Below are 19,912 nucleotides of genomic sequence, written 5' to 3' on the forward strand. Positions count from 1 at the left end.
AAGAGCAAGTGCAGAAGCTCTAGAAGGGACAGTCAAACATCTAACACAGTACTTGTTACTGCTCCGTACATAGTTTTGAGTAAATGGATGGGATAATGCGTATCTCTAAACTGGAAAATCATTTACGTACTAATCTTGCTTTGCTAAATTCAAGGTAGTAAAAGAGACATGAGAGAAAGCCTAGAGACAATTTGACTAAGCACCATTTATATAGCGCTAGTTGCACTGAAAGGTGCTAACCTTTGGATAACTACAATCGTCAGCCCATTATAGTTTATAGTTTTGTAGCTGTAAAAAGCTTTGAGCCTAAGGCAGAATTGGGAACAGCTGGACCTACATTGTCCCTGGGAATGAAGCAGCTAAATTCTCACTGTGACTTGAAAAATAAAATAAAGAATCCACAGATAAATTTTTAAAAAGCAAAATTAACAGTCCAGAATTAGCATCTAGGTGTGAAACTGATAATCTGGGTGTTAGTGGCAATAACCACACAGTCCTATTTCTATGAACTCTGTTGGTGCTGATGGGGGAGGGTTTCCACACTTTAAACCAAGGATCTCCACAGCAGGAGTACCGCAGCGAGAGGAGAGCTCTTAGGGATAGAAAAGAAAATCTTGGAATTTACATAGGTTACAGAACATATTTTTTAATTTTAAGAATTAAATTAAGCTCTAATAATATTTATCAGATGGCACTGGTGACCTGAGCTTCTTCATCAGATGACTACGTGTTATACACTGTGCATGAGGAAGTCCATGCAGAGAATTGATAGCAAAGACCCTACCAGTGTGTTAACTCTCAGAATATTGCAGAGGATGATGCCTTCTGTGTTCTTGACTGGGGAGACTTACAGTATATTTAGTTTTAACAACTTACAAAAAGGACAAGTAGCTTAAAGTAAATTATTTTATGGATAAACTATGAATTAAAAAGAATACCAATAGTGCAAGAGCAAGTAAACAAGAAAAAGGAGGAGCTGCCAACACTTCTATTCCTATAGGCCCTTCTCCCAGCTCTTGCACAAGCTCTCTGTAAACCGTAGTACTAAGTAAAAATAATGACAATTTAATTTGCTCTGACAAGAAAGTATTTAAAAACCTCAAAAATTATTAAGAAGATCATTTGCACAATCAAATGGTATCTATCATCATGAATGAGGGACCTTTTGCTCAGTCTATATTTAGATATTAAGTAATAATTGTGATTCACAAAATATTCAAAAACTAAGCATCCAGTGCATGAATACAAATACCTATAATTTACAACATAAAAGCCTTCTGCATCATTAACATACAGAATATTTTAATTTTAAAATTTTATCTTTATTAACCTCTTTAATTTCAACTTCTGGGTATGTTTTATATCAGTTTAGTACTGCACACACACATGCTAAGATATGTCCTTCAAAACATTTTATTGAGAAGGGACATGATTTAAAATTTTCTAACAGTTGCCCTTTTCAGTCTTTATCTCAGATCATGATATTTAAGGACATTTTATTTTATTTCAGCTTATTTAAGTAGTTTGATATTTTCATAGGTCTTAAAATTGAATTGCTTTCTTTCTAAGATGCAAAGGTCTAATGAAAATCTGTAATAAAATTCATCTAAGCTATCTGCCCAATTCACCCTTGCTTATAATTTGTAAGCTAATTTTCTCACAAATAACAATACTCATGGATCTTTGTGATGTGCCCACATGAGTCTTAGGCAGGAATACCTGTGACATTAATGCCATCTGAACGCTGGCACCATACAGTTCGTTCGTTATTGTTCCAAAGACTTGCTTTCCATGTGTAGTGATAACATTTGCCTCCTGTAAGTAAATATGAAAATAGCAGTTCTATTACACCTCACTTAGAATTCTAAGCATTGATCAATGAAAGCTAAAGAACTGAAAAGTATTCTTGGTACCTGTACAAGGGCGTGTTTCTAGAACCTGTTGGGGGCAGTTGTCTTGGTTCTCAAAAGACTGAATTATAAATGTCCTTGACCTAGACTGGCGGCCCACAGTCTCAAAGCTTCTTCCATCAATGCAGGTTAATTCACACGGGCTCCACTCTGACCATTCCGTTAAATGGCAGTCTCCTGGACATCAGGCAGTACAGGGTGGGGGAAACAGCATGAAAACTGGCACTGGACAACATGTGCATGGGCAGGGCTCACACAGAGATTTGCAGTGATATGTGTGTTTCCAGATACTACACATTCTACATTGATCAATTTGCCAATCAGAATGTACTAAGAATGATGAAGTAATTTATAGTTTAATCTTGTTTAACAAGAAAGTGTCAAAAACTAGATTGTCATTACTTTGCTTCAAATTGTAGTAGTCACATCTAGAAAACATTATGTATCTGCTCGTGTTAATATAATTTTTAGAAGGGAGATATAAAGATTATAGTAACTCAGTGTTCAAAGATCTGCATCGCATCATAAAATGGATGTTCATAGAAACCATGTAAAAGAGAATAAGTAGGTCACTGAAATGAACTATCTTTTGGACCAAAAAATGTTTAATTTAATACCCTGAACATCTTTCTCACTCAATAAATATAATTTATAATTTATAAATGTATCTTTTTACAAATTATGCATACAAATATTTCTGTTTATAATACATATGTGTGCATATTATACATACATATATGTGAGTATACATACATACGTATATGTTGTACAAAATATATTGTCACCTTGAACTTATGCCATCCAAACTAGGTTGTGTTACTTGTATTAAAATAAACTCATATATTTTATGTAACTAATAATGACCTTCACATTTGTATAGAACTTCACATTTACTGAGGGCTTTCATGAACTCATAGCCTTACTGGTTCCCACCATGCCGTCACCCAGAATTCTGTCATCATTTTTTGAATTCTGGCCAATGTGTTAGGTGCTACTGTATAAGGTATTAACATCACAGTTTCTAGATGAAGAAACCATTGCTCACAGCGCCTAGACTACATACCCCAAGTGAAATAACGAAGTGATAGAGACAAGATTTCAACTTGGCTCTTAAGTTTCTAAATCCAGTGCCTTTTTTGCTTTTGCCTACTTTGGCTCCATCAAAGTGATAGCTACAATTAAAAATGAATTAAAGTTATTTAAAAACTCTAATTTTGATGAGCTAGAGCATCTCCAGGAAAAGAATAGTAAAATAAAAAATAAAAAGTTCACTGTGGGAGGCACTCCCAATCACTAGCGTTGCATACCTGGGCAAGGCACAGAACACAGCTGCTTCAGGATGCTGTCCTGAAAGGGCATTTCTCCACATAGTGCATCCTCAACATGTCCAGCTGCATGAGATGCTGAACCATTGTGGACCATGCAGGAAAGGCTGCGGACCTGAACTCCTTCTCCACAGTCTCCACCCTGTGAGAGGAGATGATACTTTCAAAATTACCCAAATAATTCACATCTCAAAGTTTTGGCTCTTGCTACCTCTTGTCTAAGAAGACCACAGTCGCATGTTTTTGGAAGCTTCCTCCTCTTGTGAGCTCTTTCTCTCAATTGTTGACAATAAAGCATCGCTGAGTAACACCGCCAGAGCTGATAGAGAAGCTGCAGTGGGAAAATGGAAATTTATACCACGTAACTTATGTACTCAGACTATGACAATTCATTCTGGAACTCAGCCAAGACTGACTAAAAAAGAAAAACAATATATAATTTGTCTAGGTGTATGTGATAAAATGACCTCATCTGTAATCACCCCCAATGGGAACATGTAAAGCTATAGGGCATAAATTTCTTTTATTTTGCCTGTTTTTCTCTTTTGTAGAATTCAGTACTTTTTTATATGGATTAGGTTAAAGTTTCTATTAAAACACTGTTTTTCTCTATTGCCACAAGAAGTTGTTTCCACAGCATTCCTTCTATGCTGAATAATGCTTCTTGAAGACATATCATATGCATGTCACTTAGGTATTCTAGGCAATTAGAAAAATTTTGTACAGTGTCTCACAGAAATAGAAGCTTAGAATTGGATGGTTCCTAGTGATAATCTGGCCCTACCATCTCCCTGATAAAAGGTTTCCTACTATAAAATTTTTGGCAGAGAAGACTTCAGTTCCAAAATGTCAGTATAGAAGTAAGCTGGCTTCACCTTTCTCCCAGCCCCCTCCACAGAAAACCAAAAACAAATATTCAATTTTGAGACTATCATCAGCTGTATCCCAGAGATCAAATATGAGGATAAGACAGTTCCTGGTGCCACACAAAAGTGAAAAAACTCAGTAAGTGGTAAGAGAATCAGACTTTTGCATATCTGCAACAGCCCTCCCTCAAATCTGCCCAGAACCAAAAGACACAGAAAATTTCCCCTTTACTCATAGTTTCTATGCTGTGAAATGTGAGATTGCAGTAGATAACCAGCTTCCCCATCATCTTAAGCATCCTGGCAAGAGGCCTGTCCCTGCCTTAACCCATGGGAAGTGCCTGAAGAAAGAAACATCCGTAAGGTATCCAGAGACAAAGATGGAAGGGATCCCCAGCTCTGAAAACTGTTCTGTAATTCATCCAAATGAGATACCAAGTCAAAGTGGCTGTTCAGCAGCACCATGCTGTAGGAGGTTGGTTTCACAGGTCCCCTAGGCATGAACCCCTAGCCAGCCTTCTGACACTATTGGGATATCACCTTGGGGACCTCCCCTATTCAGGAAAGGCAGCACACTAATTGTTTACTGAAGCAAAGCAAACCTAGGCCCAAGATGCTATCAGTGCTGAAAAGAAGGCCACAACCTAGCTGTAGAAAAAAGAAAGAAAACCAACAGTTAAATTTCAAGGAATTACCAAAAAATCATATCCAATAAAAACCAAAACAAGTCACACAGACAAGACTGGAATAAATAGCTAATCTTTCAACTTAAAGACAGAGATGTACATACATAAAAAACAAGGGAAACAGGGAACCAGAACTACCCCGAAAGAATACGGAAAGGAAAACAGTGTGTGATCCTAACAACATGGATATGTGAGCTCTCTGACCAAAAATTCAAAATAACAATTTCTATAATACTCTATGATCTCCATAATAACACAGAAAATCTATTCAGAAATCTATCAGCGAAATTAAACAGAGTTTGAAATAATAATTTAGAAAGTAGGAATATTGAAACAACTACATATGCTGAACTGAAAAATTCATTAGAGGCTCTCAAAAGCAGAATGGATCAAGCAGAGGAAAGAATTAGTGAGCTCAAAGTCAGGTTATTTGAAAATACACAGAGGAGAAAAAGAATGAAAAGGAACAAAGACTGCCTACAAGATATAGAAAATTACCTGAAAAGACCAAATCTAGGAGCTATTGGTGCTCAAAAGGGAGTTGAGCAAGACCAAAGTGTAGAAAGCTTATTCAAATAAAGAACAACAGAAAACCTTCCAAAACCTGAGAATGATATAAATATCCAAGTACTGCAAAGTCAGAACACCAAACAGACACGACCCAAATAAGACTATCATAAGGCACATAATAATCAAACTCTCAATGGCAAAGGAGAAAAAGAGGATCTTAAAAACATCAAGAGAAAATAAGCAAAGAATACATAAAGGAGCTTCCATTTATCTGGAAACAGATCTCTCAATGGAAATCATACAGGGCAGGAAGAAGTGGTACATTTTCAAAGTTCTGAAAGAAAACTTCCACTGCCCAAGCATACTGTATCCAGCAGTTATCCTTCAGATATAAAGGTATGATAAAGTATTTTACAGACAAACAAAACCTGAGAGAATTCATCATCACCAGACTTGTCTTACGAGAAATGCTAATGGGGGTTCTTCAATTTGAAAGACCAAAACATGAACGTGCAAAAAGAAAGCACCTGAAGATATACAACCCACTGGTAAAATTAAGCACATGGACAAACATGGAATATCCTAACACTGTAATTGTGGTGTACAATTCCCTCATAGCTGTAATTTGAAGTGCCAAACAAACATCTATCAAAAATAGTAACAGTTACAGCAAACTGCTCAGAGACAGGTAATATAAAAAGTATGTAAATTGAAAAAAATGAAAGTCAAAATGTCAGAGGAAAAAGTTAAATTTTAAATTTTTTTGTTTGTTTCTATTGTTTTCTTTGCAATACAAATTAAGCTGTCACCTCTTTAGAATAACTTGTTATGTGTACAGGGTATTTTTTGTAAGCCTCATAGTAATCTTAATGCAAAAACTTATAATAGATTTACTAAAAGTAAAATGCAACAAATTAAAACATATTACCTAAAACAGATATACAAGAAAGAAACAAACAACCCCATTCAAAAGTGGGTGAAGGATATGAACAGACACTTTTCAAAAGAGGACACATAAGAGGCCAACAAACATATGAAAAAACGCTCATTATCACTGGTCATTAGAGAAACGCAAATCAAAATCACACTGAGATATCATCTCACGCCAGTTAGAATAGTGATCATTAAAAAATCAGGAGACAACAGATGCTGGAGAGGATGTGGAGAGATAGAAACACTCTTACACAGTTGGGGGGAGTGTAAATTAGCTCAACCATTGTGGAAGACAGTGTGGCGATTTCTCAAGGATCTAGAAATATAAATTCCATTTGACCCAGCAATCCCACTATTGGGTACATACCCAGAGAACTATAAATCGTTCTACTATAAAGACACATGCACATGTATGTTCACTGCAGCCCTGTGTACAATAGCAAAGACCTGGAACCAACCCAAATGCCCATCAATGATAGACTGGACAAAGAAAATGTGGTACATATACACCATGGAATACTATGCAGCCATAAAAAACAATGAGTTCATGTCCTTTGTAGGGACTTAGATGAATCTGGAAACCATCATTCTCAGCAAACTGACCCAAGAACAGAAAGCCAAGCACCATATGTTCTCACTCATAGGTGGGAGTTGAACAACGAGAACACGTGGACTCAGGGAGAGGAGCATCACACACGGGACGGTTCGGGGGGGAGGGGAGAGACAATGGGGGGTGCAGAGGGAGGGGAGGGTGGGGAGTGATAACATGGGGAGAAATGCCAGATATAGTATGCACCTAAAGTAAAATAAATAAATTTTAAAAAATATATTACCAGAGAAAATCACTTCACCACAGAGGAAGAGGGGAAAAAAATGAAAAGAGGAATTACAAAGCAAATAGAAAACAAGCAAAAAAATGGCAGTAATAAGTTCCTATCAATAACACTCAATGTAAATAGATTCAATTTTCCAATTAAAAGACATGGAGTGTCTGAATGGATAAAGGAACAAGTCCCAAATATATACTGTCTACAATAAATTCACCTTACCTATAAAGATATATGTAGACTGAAAGTGAAGTAAAAAAAAAAGATAATAAAAAAGAGAAGGAGTAGCTATATTTATGTCAGTTAAAATAGTCTACAAATCAGACTATAAAAATAGACAAAGAAGGTCACTATATAATGATAAAGGGGTCAATTCAGCAAGAGGATATAGCAATTGTAAATGTCTATATATCCAACACAAGAGTTCCCAAGTATATGAGGAAAACATTAATAGAATTAAAGGAAGAGAGATCATAATACAATAATAGTAGAAAATTTCAACACCCCACTCTCAGTAATTTACAGGACAGACACATAATCAATAAAGAGACACAAGAGTTAAACTACATTAGACCAAATAGGCCTAACAGATATTTATAGACTATTTCACCTAACTGATGCAGAATACACATTATTTTCATCAGTACATGGGACATTCTTCAGAATAGACCATATCTTGGGCCACAAAGCAAGTTTCAACAAATTCAAAAAAAGTAGGAAATCATATCATCAAGTATGTTTTCTGAGTAAAGGGAATACTACTAGAAATAAATAACAAGAGGAACCTTAAAAACTACACAAATACATGGAAATTAAACTGAATAACCAATGAATAAATTAAAAAATTAAGAAAATATAAAAATTTCTTAAAACAGTGAAAATGGGAAAAACAACCCCAAATCTATGAGATACAGCAAAAACAGTACTAAGAGGGAAGTTTATAGGAATAAATGTCTACATTGAAAAAGTAGAAAGAATTCAAATAAACAATTTAATGGCGTACTTCAAGGAACTAGAAATCCAAGAACAAACCAAACCCCAAATTAGTAGAAAGACAAAATTGGCTGGGTGCCGTGGCTCATGCTTGTAATCCCAGCACTTTGGGAGGCCGAGGCAGGTGGATCACGAGGTCAGGAGTTTGACAAATACAAAAAGTATCTAGGCATGGCGGCACGCGCCTGTAATTCCAGCTACTCAGGAGGTTGAGGCAGGAGAATTGCTTGAACCTGGGAGGCGGAGGTTGCAGTGAGCTGAGATTGTGCCTGGGCGACAGAGCAAGATTCCATCTCAAATAAATAAATAAATAAATAAGAGACAAAATCATATATATCAGAGTAGCCATAAGTGAAAGTAATCTCACAATACAGAAGATCAAATGATCAAATATTTGTTTTCTAAAAAAATAAAACTGACAAACATTTAGCTAGACTAAGAAAAAAGAAAGAAGACCCAAATAATATCAGAACCCAAAAAAGAGGCACAAAAACTGAGATCACAGAAATACACATAATCATTACAGTATACTATGAGCAACCACATGCCAAAAAATTGATAAACTTAGAATAAACTGATAAATTTGTGGACATATACAACCTACCAAGATTGAACCATGAAGAAACAGAAAAACTCAACAAATTAATAACAAGTAAGGAAACTGAAGCAGTACTTAAAAGTCTTCCATGAAAAATAAATCCCAGACCCTGATGGCTTCATTAATTAATTCTACCAAACATTTAATTTAGAACTAATACCAATTCCACTTAAATTCTTCAAATAAAATTGAAGAAGAGGGAATATTTCATAATTTAGTTCATGAAGCCAGCTTTCCCTGATCCAACACCAGAAAAGGACATAGCAAAAGTAGAAAACTATAGGCCAGTATCATTGGTGAAAATAAATGTAAAAATCCTGAACAAAGTATTAGCAAACCAAATTCAACAATGCATTAAAAAGATCATTTACCATGATCAAGTGGGATTCATCCCAGGGATGTAAAAATGGTACACCATATGCAAAAATGATATGTAACATTAACAGAAGCAAGAACAAAAACTGTATGATCATTTCAATAGATGCTGAAAAGTGTTTGATAAAATTCAATATTCCTTTATGATAGAAACTCTTGACAAATTAGATATGGAAGGAAAAATAACTCAAAATAGTAAAGATTTCATATGACAAACTCACAGCTAACACTGTATTGAATGGAAACAAATGGAAAGCCTTTGCTCTAAGATCTGGAACAAGACAAGGATGCCCACTTTTACCACTTTTATTCAACGTAATACTGGAAGACTTAGCCATAGCAATTAGGCAAGAGAAGGGAATAAAGGACATCTAAGTTGAAAAGGAAAAAGTCAAATTAGCCTTGTTTGCAGATGATATGATCTTGTACTTACAAAAACCTAAAGGCTCTACCAAAAAACTCTTGCAAATGATAAATGAATTATGTAAAGTTACAGGATACAAAATTAACATACAAAAATCAGTAGCATTTACATACACCAACAGTGAACAACCTGAAAAATAAATCAAGAATGCAATCTAATTTGCAATCACTATAAAGAATATAAAATACCTACAAATCAATTTAATCAAAAAAGTGAAAGATCTATACAAGAAAAGTTATAAAATGCTAATGAAAGTAATTGAAGATGATATACAAAAATGGAAAGACATGCTATGCAAATGAATTGGAATAACAGGTATTGTTAAAATAATGATACTTCCCAAAGCAATTTAGAGATTCAGTGCAATCACCATCAAAATATCAAAGACATTCTCACATACATAGAAAAAAATTGTCAAATGTATATGGAGCTCAAAATATCAATGCAGTGGCATAATCAGGGGTCATTACAACCTCAACCTCTCAGGATCAAGCTGTCTTCCCACCTCAGCTCCCCGAGTAGCTGGGACTACAGGCAGGCATCACCACACTTGGCTAACATTTTTTTGAATTTTAGTAGAGATGAGATCTCACTATATTATCCAAGCTGGTCTCGAACTCCTGAGCTCAAAGGATTCTCCCACCTCAGACTCCCAAAGTGCTGGGATTACATGTGTAAGCCATTGTGCCCAGATGAAACTAAAAATATCTTGGACATATCTTGAAAGATATCTTGAAAATATCTTTCAAGGATATTCAAAGATATCTTGAAAATATCTTTGCTTAATCCTAAGCAAAAGGAACAATGCTGAAGGCATCATGCTATCTGACTTCAAAATATACTACAAACCTGTAGTAAGCAAATCAGCATTGCACTGGCATAAAAACAGATACTTAGACAAATGGGAACAAAATAAAAAAACTCAGATTTATATGCATGATTTAAAAAATCCAGATTTATATGCAGATTTATATTCATGCATTTATAGTCAACCCAGTTTAAACAAAGGTGCCAAGAACATGTAGTGGGGAAATGATAGTCTCTTCAATAAATATTACTGGGAAAACTGGATAAGCATATGCAGAAGACTGAAACTAGTCCTTTAACTCTCAACATATATGAAAATTAAATCAAAATATATTAAAATCTTAAACCTAAGAACTGAAACTTTGAAACTACTACAAGCAAACAATTTTGGGAAAATGCTCTGGGATACTGGTCTGGGAAAAATTTTTTTTCTTTCATGTAAGACATCAAAACACAGGCAATCAAAGCAAAAATAGACAAATGAGATTACAACAAGCTAAAAAGCTTCTGCATAGTAAACAATCAACAAAGTGAAGAGATAACCAACAGAATGGGAGAAAATGTTTGCAAACTACCCATGTGATAAGGAATTAATAACCAGAATAAATAAAAAGTTCAAAGAACTCAATAGCAAAAAACAAAAACAAAAACAAAAAACAAATAATCCAATTTAAAATTGGGCAAAAGACCTGAGTAGACCTTTCTCTAAAGAAGACATGCAAATAGCCAAATGCTATATGAAAAAAAAATTCAACATTACTAATCATCAGAAAAATGCAAATCAAAATGCAAAATAATAAGACATCATCTTACCCCAGCTAAAATGGCTATTATAAAAAAGAGATAATAATGGATGCTGGTGAGGATGTGGACAACAGAGAACCCTTTAATACTGTTGGTAGGAATTTAAATTAGTACAGCCATTATGAAAAACTGAATGGAGGTTCCTCGAAAAAATACAAATGGAAGTACAATATACAGAAATTGTACTATTGAATACACACACACACACACACACACACACACACACAGCACATATTCAAGAGAAAAGAAAGAGGTCAATCAATGGAAGAGACAACTGCACTCCCATGTTTACTGCAGCACAATTAGCAACTGTCAAACTATGGAACCAACCTAAGTGCCCATCAATGGATGAAGGATAAAGAACATGTGGTATAATGTACACAAATGGACTATTATTCAACCATAAGAAAGAATAAAATCCTATCACTTGCATAAACATAAATGGAACATAAATTTCACTTAATGGAGTTCATTAAGTGAAATAAGCCAAACACAGAAAGACAAATGTCACATGTTCTCACTCATATGTGAAAGCTAAAAAGGTGGATCTTATAAAGATAGAGAGTTAAGATTGACGGTTATCAGAGGGAAGAAGGTCTAGGGATGAGGGGGGATGAAGAAAGGTTGATTAATGGGTACAAATTTATAGTTTGATATAAGAAAGAAGACCCAGTGTGTGATAGATCAGTAAGGTGACTATAGCTTACAATAATTCACTGTGTATTTCAAAGTAGATAGAAGAGAATAATTTGAGTTGTTCTAGCATAAAGACAAATATATAAGATAATGGATATCCCAATCACACCAACTTGACATTTACAAATTATATCAATGTACTAAGTTATCATATACCTGGAAAATATATACATCTATTATTTATTAAAAATATAGTTCCAAATTAGATAGTAGGTAGTCAGTAAACCACTAGCCCTAATAAGAGAGATCCAAGATGGCTGATCACTAGCAGCTCGGGATTGCAGCTCCCAGTGAAAGCACAGAGAATGAGAGGACGCCACACTTTCAGACGAATTTTTGTTGCTCAAGGACCAGGAGATTCCCAGCAGAGGAGCCCCACGGGTCACCAGCTCGACTCTTGTGGCCGGTGCGGCAGTTTTGCCAGTGCCTCAGTGCAGCGGTTCTTGGTGCAGAGTAAGCAGGACTGGGTCCCCTTTTGGCCAACGTTTGGAGCTCCGGGAAGGCAGAGTCGCCTACTCAGCTGATTGAAGGACGGACTCAAGAAGGGAGCCAGACAGGAGATTCCCAGGCAGAAAAGCACCGTCAATCTTAACACCGCTGTTTTGGCTGGTGCAGTGGATTGCTCAGATTTCAGTGCTGGGAATCAACAAGTTGGACGTCCACTCAGAGACCTAATTAGAAAGTCGGTAATTACAAAGATGACAGATAGATAAATTTATAATGAAGGGAAGAAACCAGCTTAAAAAGGCAGAGAATACCCAAAATCAGAACTCCTCTCCCTCTACAGGGGATCACAGTTCCTCATCAGCAACGGAACAAGGCCTGATGGAGAACAAGTGCGTTCCATTAACGGAAGTAGGCTTAAGAAGGTGGATGATAAGAAAGTTCAAGTTCTGTGAATTAAAAGAACTTATTCTAACTCAATGCAAAGAAAGAGAACTTTGAAAAAAGGTTTGATGAAATGCTAACGAGAACAGACAATTTAGAGAGGAATATAAGTAAATTAATCGAGCTGAAAAACACAACATGAGAACTTTGCGAAGTATGCACAAGGTTTAACAGTCGAATTGATCAAGCAGAAGAAAGGATATCAGAGGTCGAAGACCAACTTAATGAAATAAAACAAGAAGACAAGATTAGAGAAAAAAGGATAAAAAGGAATGAGCAAAGTCTCCAAGAAATATGGGACTATGTGAAAAGACCTAATTTACGTTTGATAGGTGTACCTGAATGTGACAAAGAGAATGAATCCAAGTTGGAAAATATGCTTCAGGATATTATTCAGGAAAACTTTCCCAACCTAGTAAGGCAGGACAATATTCAACTCCAGGTAATACAGAGAACACCACAAACATATTCCTCAAGAAGACCAACCCCAAGGCACATAATCACCAGATTCATTAGGATTGAAATGTAGGAGAAAATACTAAGGGCAGCCAGAGAGAAAGGTCAGGTTACCCACAAAGGGAAGCCTATCAGACTTACAGCAGATCTCTCAGCAGAAACCCTACAGGCCAATATTCAACATCCTTAAAGAAAAGAACTTTCAACCCAGAATTTCATATCCAGCCAAACTAAGCTTCACAAGCGAAGGAAAAATAAAATCTTTTGTGAACAAGCAAGTACTTAGAGATTTCACCACCACCAAGCCTGCTTTACAAGAGCTTCTGAAAGAAGCATTACACATATAAAGGAACAACTAGTATCAGCCTTTCCAAAAATAAATCAAAAAGTAAAGAGCATCAACATAATAAAGAATTTACATCAACTAATGGGCAAAACAGCCAGCTAGCATCAAATGGCAGTATTAAACTCATATATATTATTATTAATCCTAAATTTAAATCGACTACATCCCCCAATCAAAAGATACAGATAGGCAAACTGGATAAAAAGTCAAAACCCATCAGTATGCTGCATCCAGACCCATCTCACATGCAACGATACACAAAGACTCAAAACAAAGGGATGGAGGAAGATATTTACCAACCAAATGGAGAGCAAAAATAAATAAATAAATAAAAAGCAGGAGTTGCAATTCTCGCCTCTGATAAAATAGACTTTAAAGCAACAAAGATCAAAAGAGGCAAAGAAGGACATTACATAATGGTAAAAGGATCAATGCAACAAGAAGAGCTAACGATCCTAAATATATGTGCACCCAATACAGGAGCACCCAGATACATAAGACAAGTTCTTAATGACTTATAAAGAGACTTAGACTCCCACACAATAATAGTGGGAGACTTCAACATCACATTGTCAATATTAGACAGATCAACGAGACAGAAAATTAACAAGGATATTCAGGACTTGAACTCAGACCCGGAACAAGTAAACTTAATAAACATTTATAGAACTCTCTACTTCAAATACACAAAACATACATTCTTATCAGTACCACATCACACCTATTCCAAAAGTGACTATATAATTGGAAGTAAATCACTCCTCAGTAATTGCATAGCATTTCATAGGTTTAAATGAAGTATTGGTTGGCTGCTTGTTTGTTATCTTCTTCCTTTATTCCTTCCTGTCTCCATTGTTAAGCACAATTATTGGCATAAAAGAGGTTTTCAATACCCATTTTTAGACTGCATTCTAGCCTGGGCAATAAAGCAATACTCCCATTCTCTCTCCCTCTTTCTCTTCCTTTTTCTTCCTCTCCTTCATTTTTTTCTCTCTTTCTTTCTTCCTTTTTGTTTTCCTTTCTAAAAAAAAAAAATATGAAACACAGTAACAATCACTGTTAGAACCAATAGTTTATTAGATCGAACCCACCATCAACAATGTCAACTCCGCCTGGTCGTGTTAACAGGAAAATGTTTTACGAGTTCCACCATTGGGCATCAATTTAACTAAAAATATATATATATACATAGATAGATAGATAGATAGATAGATAGATAGATAGATAGATAGATAGATAGATCCAAATTAAATAAACAAATACATAAATAAAATTTTGTCAGACACTCATGAGATGAGTATCTTCGATTTTAGTCTGGTGTTTATACTTCAAAGAAGGCTATTCAATATTTGGATAACTTCAGTTGATAGCTCTGTTTTCACATGGATATTCTAGAAAACAGAGCCCAAAGCAAAACTTTTACACTACGAAGAACCAATACCAGTATGGCTAGAGTAGAGGTAAAAGGTAACTGCAGCAGGAAAGGAGGGGAAGCTAACAGGAGGTAGTGTGTTACCAAGCTGGCCTCAGCTTCACAACAAGCATGGCTAGTTTCTAGGCTACCCACATCATCTTCTAGGCAGGTCATGAGGTATCACCATGCCTCAGTACCATTCATTAAGAGCAGGGAGGAGAGGAAAGAAAGGAGAGGCATTTAAATGTCAGCAACTCCTAGGATCCAGGTCTTATTGATCAATGGTCATTTTAGGAAATCTTAACTCCTCTGTACTTCTAAGCTGTGTTACTCAGTTTTTGCTAAGTCCAGAAGTTGGTGAAAGAGCTAGAGTCTTTGTGACTATTGCTGCTGCTGGGGATGCTAAAACAAAGAAAAAAAGTGAAGGTGGGAGCAGGAGACAGAGCAAGAGGGAAAGCAAGAAAAGGGAAAGAGAGAGACAGAGAGAGAGAGATCAGAATAGGGGCTCAGGCCTTCAAACTTCTGTCTTTTTGCACTTCTGTTGCTCCAGTCAGGTGTGCTACATGGTACAATCCATTATTAGATGACAGTCTGACAACTATGCACTTGAAACAGAGTGTCCTCTCCTTCTTATCCCTCTTCCCTTGCAGGACTCCTAAACTGCATTGCCTAGATTTTAGAGCTCCTATGGTTCTTGCAGAGGCAGGAGTAAAGGACAAGGTGGACTGCTAAAGCAGACATGGCAGTGTTCCAGGCTATGGAGCAAGTGATCTATGGGCTGGTGGGTCAGCCGGGCATCACCATGCCAAGGTATAGTGACAGCAGCTGCTGGGCATCAAGGGAAGGTCACGGGTAAGCTGATGGAGGGTGCAGGATGGTACAGAATGGCTGCTGAGAAAGCTTCTTAACATAGGGAAGTTGTGAGTCAAAGACACACAGGCACAAAAGAAAAGGTGCAAGTTGGAGGAGATGAAATAGTAGCAACTTTAAACCTAAAGAATCTGAGCAGTCACATAAATTAGGGACATTGTTTCCTCTTTTAAAGATGTTTTCAGAGGAATTACAATTTATTTATCTTAGTCTCTTAGTCTGTTCACGTTGCTATAATAAAATACCATAGATTGGGTAATTTATAAACAATAGAAATTTATTGCTCATGGTTGTGAAAGCCGGGAAATCCAAATCAAGATGCCATTGAAGTGTTTATGATTATTATTATTATTATATTTTCATTATTTTTCTTTTTTTGAGATGGCGTTTCACTCTTGTGCCCAGGCTGGAGTGCAGTGGCACAATCTTGGCTCACTGCAACATCTGCCTTCCAGTTGCAAGTAATTATCCTGCCTAAGCCTCCCGAGTAGCTGGGATTACAGGTGCCTGCCACCACACCAGCTGATTTTTGTATTTTTAGTAGAGATGAGGTTTCATCATGTTGGCCAGGCTGGTCTCAAACTCCTGACCTCGTGATCCACCTGCCTCGGCCTCTCGGAGTCCTGGGATTATATGTGTGAGCCACTGTGCCTGTCCTATTACTATTATTTCTGAGATGGAGTCTCATTTTGTTGACTAAGCTGGAGTACAGTGGGGTGATCTCAGCTCACTGCAACCTCTGCCTCCCGGGTTCAAGTGCTTCTCCTGCCTCAGCCTCCCAAGTAGCTGAGATTACAGGCATGTGCCACCACACTTGGCTTTTTTTTTTTTTTTTTTTTGTATTTTTAGTAGAGACAGGATTTGGTCATGTTGGTCAGGCTGGCCTCGAACTCCTGACCTCAAGCAATCCGCCTGCCTCAGCCTCCCAAAGTGCAGGGATTACAGGCATGAACCACCATGCCCTGCCTAAAGTGTTTAAATGAGAGCCAGGTCCTCATAGATGGTGACTTCTGGGTGTCCTCAAGTGGTAGAAGGGAAGAACAAGCTTCTTCGGGCCCCTTTTATAAGGACATTAATACCACTGATGAGGGTGGAGCCCTCATGACCTTATCACCTTCCAATAATTCCACCTCTTAATTCTATCACATTTGGGGTTATGTTTCGACATATGAATTTGGAGGAGGAGGCACAAACATTCAGACCACAGCAGATAGTAATTACCACGTTTGTTTTATCAGTATTTAATAATTGCTCTAATAATTTCTATGCCTAATATGAAACTGTCCCAAAAAAGCACCATAATTTTAAATCTAAATGCATTTTTTTGGAGATAACTGGAAGTTCAAAACCAATTCACAGTAGATTTATTCAAAGCAAATATTCTAGTACATGTTTATTCACTAGAGTAGAAAACAATAGGTGTAAATTATTCTGGGGAAGAGATGGCTCACTTATAACTTACTATTCCAGATGACAGATTCACTGCAGAATTGTCTAGGTGTATGTTTTACTGTGGAGTATTAGACTTTGTGTACTTGGAAAAAGAGTTTAAAGATACTGCAACATGTATGAATTTGAAAGTTTTGAAAGTACCGATATATAGACCCTCAGGTAAAAGATGCAGTTTATTAGAATTTTTTTTTACACACCATGAGACAGTGTGAAGAAATAACAAGAAACAAACTTATACTACAGATCACTTAAAAAACCAAGACAAATAACAATGTGCTCCTAGTATGTATCTTGGGATCAGTCCATATTCAACCTTAATCGCTTATACCTTTGACAACAACAGCCACAATGTGAAGAGAAATCAGCATCAGAATAATAATTTCAATCATAAAGCAAGCATTCACTCATCTTCAGTCAAGAGATTTTACACACTAGAGCCTGAAAATAGACCCAGGTTTCTCAGAAAAAGCTTGTAAACGGCACAGATTCTCCTGCTAACTCTCCATTGCCTAGATCATTAATAGAGGTTTTGTATACAATGAATTGGCATCACTGCCTAACGTGAACAGGCAGATGGTGCTTATAGTCATACTCATAGTTTTAATAAAAATTACATGGATGAACCTGGAAACCATCATTCTCAGCAAACTGACACAAGAACACAAAATCAAACACCGCATGTTCTCACTCATAGGCAGGTGTTGAACAATGGGAACACATGGACACAGGGAGGGGAGCACTACACACTGGAGTCTGTTGGGGGGAAATAGGGGAGGGACAGCGGGGGATGGGGAGTTGGGGAGAGATAGCATGGGGAGAAATGCCACATATAGGTGAAGGGGAGGAAGGCAGTGAATCACACTGCCACGTATGCACCTATGCAACAATCTTGCATGTTCTTCACATGTACCCCAAAACCTAAAATGCAATAAAAAAAATTATAATAGTAACTATAATTCATTGAGCTCTGAACTTATGTCTATTACTATACAAAATACTTTATGTAACTTATCTACTTCCTGCCCACATAACCAGCAAAATGGGCACTACTGCTACCCTCACTATATAAATAAGAAGATACATGTTTGGAGAGTTTATAGACTTGGCCGAAAATGCAGAGCTAAAAATTGGCAGAACCATGTCCAAAATTAGGGCTGCTAGACTTCAGAATCTGAGCTCCTCAAGCAGTCTTATGAGCATATGTGTGTATATGTGCGCAGCTGAGGAACCTGGGAAGAGTTAGGAAATGCTAAAAAAGAAAGTGATGCCTGAGGATAAATACTTCCTTTTTCACATAAGCTACTGGGAGAATTGGCACATCCACTGTGCCCCACGCCAGCTTCTTTTATTATGGATTGATACTTGTGACGGCAAGCAGCCACCTAAATATCACCACCACCCCCACTGAATGAGCTCCCAACCTGTGTTTGGCAGGCAAGGGCATGCTAGGACAAGGGGAAGCACAAATGCAGTTGTAGAAAGATATTTTTCCTTTGTGTAAAAAGGCCGACATGGATTTTAATCAGTAATTTAAAAAATCCAGCTTATATATAAAATGAAATATAGTCAATTTATTTAAAAGACATGGTTTTACCTATCTCACAAAGAGTTAACAATTAGGCTGCGGGAAAAGTAGGAACGTAGCTGGAAGTCAGGACAAACTCAACTCAGAGACTGTCATGATTCCCTTTCTCTTGCACCTCTGCTTTACTTTGTGTCATTTTCTGTGTGCTTTTTTGCTTTTGAGTGACTGACTTAGTTTACAAGGTAGAAAAATGTGGCAACTAAGAGCTTCTGATTGCAGTATCTTGGAATAAGATCAATTCCATTTTAAATTATTAGGGAAGAATGCTGATTGACACGTTTGGGTAAGTGCCCACCCTGGAATAATTACCTATAGATTTGTTTATTGAAGATTTTGCATACATCAAGTCTAGCTCCAGAGTTATTTCCCAACTGAAAGTGTCAGTGAATGGGACTCACTCTATCTAGAAATCGGAGGGAACTCTGAAGTTTCTGAAAGCACAAACCAATCACCTGCCTTGGTGGGTCTCCAGAAGCCTTGTCAGGGCTTCCAAGACTATGTATTTTCGATAGATGCCATAACCCTCCACCCATCACCAGCATCACTACAGAGAATGACCACTACCCACCACTCTTGTCCTTATCGTTTTTGCAAAAGTTCAACATTTGACAGCAAACATTGCATCTGGCATTTTCCTTTAATATTCTTATGGAACAAGTTGGTAGACTTGCCTATCAAATATATAGATACCTGATACCTGAGAAGATAAAAGAGAAAGTGCAAAAGACATGTAAGGTACAGTAGTAGTTGTATGTCTGGTAAGACTTAGAGTGTGTACACAGTCAGTTCTCTGTCCCTCTGTCTCTCCCTCTCTCCCATCCTTTGTCCTCTGTCTTCTTCCTAACATTCAGCTTTCCTCTCCTTTCCCCTGAAAGGGCTTCCTGAATTCTTTGATCTTATTTTCTCTGTTCTGTCAAAGCGGTCCCAATGATAAGGAGCAATGTTCCTTCCATTTTTGTGAGTCCAAATAGCATTTAAATATTGCTGAATACTTAGGATAGATTTTAGACTAGTAGACAAAATATTAATATTTAAAGCTATTAAGTTACTTCTGAATTGGTTAATTAGCATAGTTACCTTATTTTCTGTAAAAATGAGACTGAACAAATGTACCACACATTTTTGTTCCTCTGGGACCTATTAAAAT

General features: G+C 36.8%; 1 protein-coding gene across 1 annotated transcript in view; it reads right to left on the reverse strand.

Moving 5' to 3' along the window:
- Positions 1-19,912, reverse strand: part of THSD7B (thrombospondin type 1 domain containing 7B) — a 1,057,843-nt gene that overhangs the window by 16,437 nt on the left and 1,021,494 nt on the right. Inside the window, exons 22-24 of the mRNA XM_064382803.1 lie at positions 3,218-3,377; positions 1,914-2,087; positions 1,720-1,815 (exon numbers count right to left, since the gene is read on the reverse strand). Of these exons, the coding sequence (XP_064238873.1) occupies positions 1,720-1,815; positions 1,914-2,087; positions 3,218-3,377 (430 nt within the window). The remainder of the gene's footprint in view (positions 1-1,719; positions 1,816-1,913; positions 2,088-3,217; positions 3,378-19,912) is intronic.

The sequence above is a fragment of the Aotus nancymaae genome, unplaced genomic scaffold (genome assembly GCF_030222135.1).
Source record: "Aotus nancymaae isolate 86718 unplaced genomic scaffold, 86718_ANA_hifiasm-v0.15.2.pri h1tg000029l, whole genome shotgun sequence".
NCBI classification, from domain to species: Eukaryota; Metazoa; Chordata; class Mammalia; order Primates; family Aotidae; genus Aotus; species Aotus nancymaae.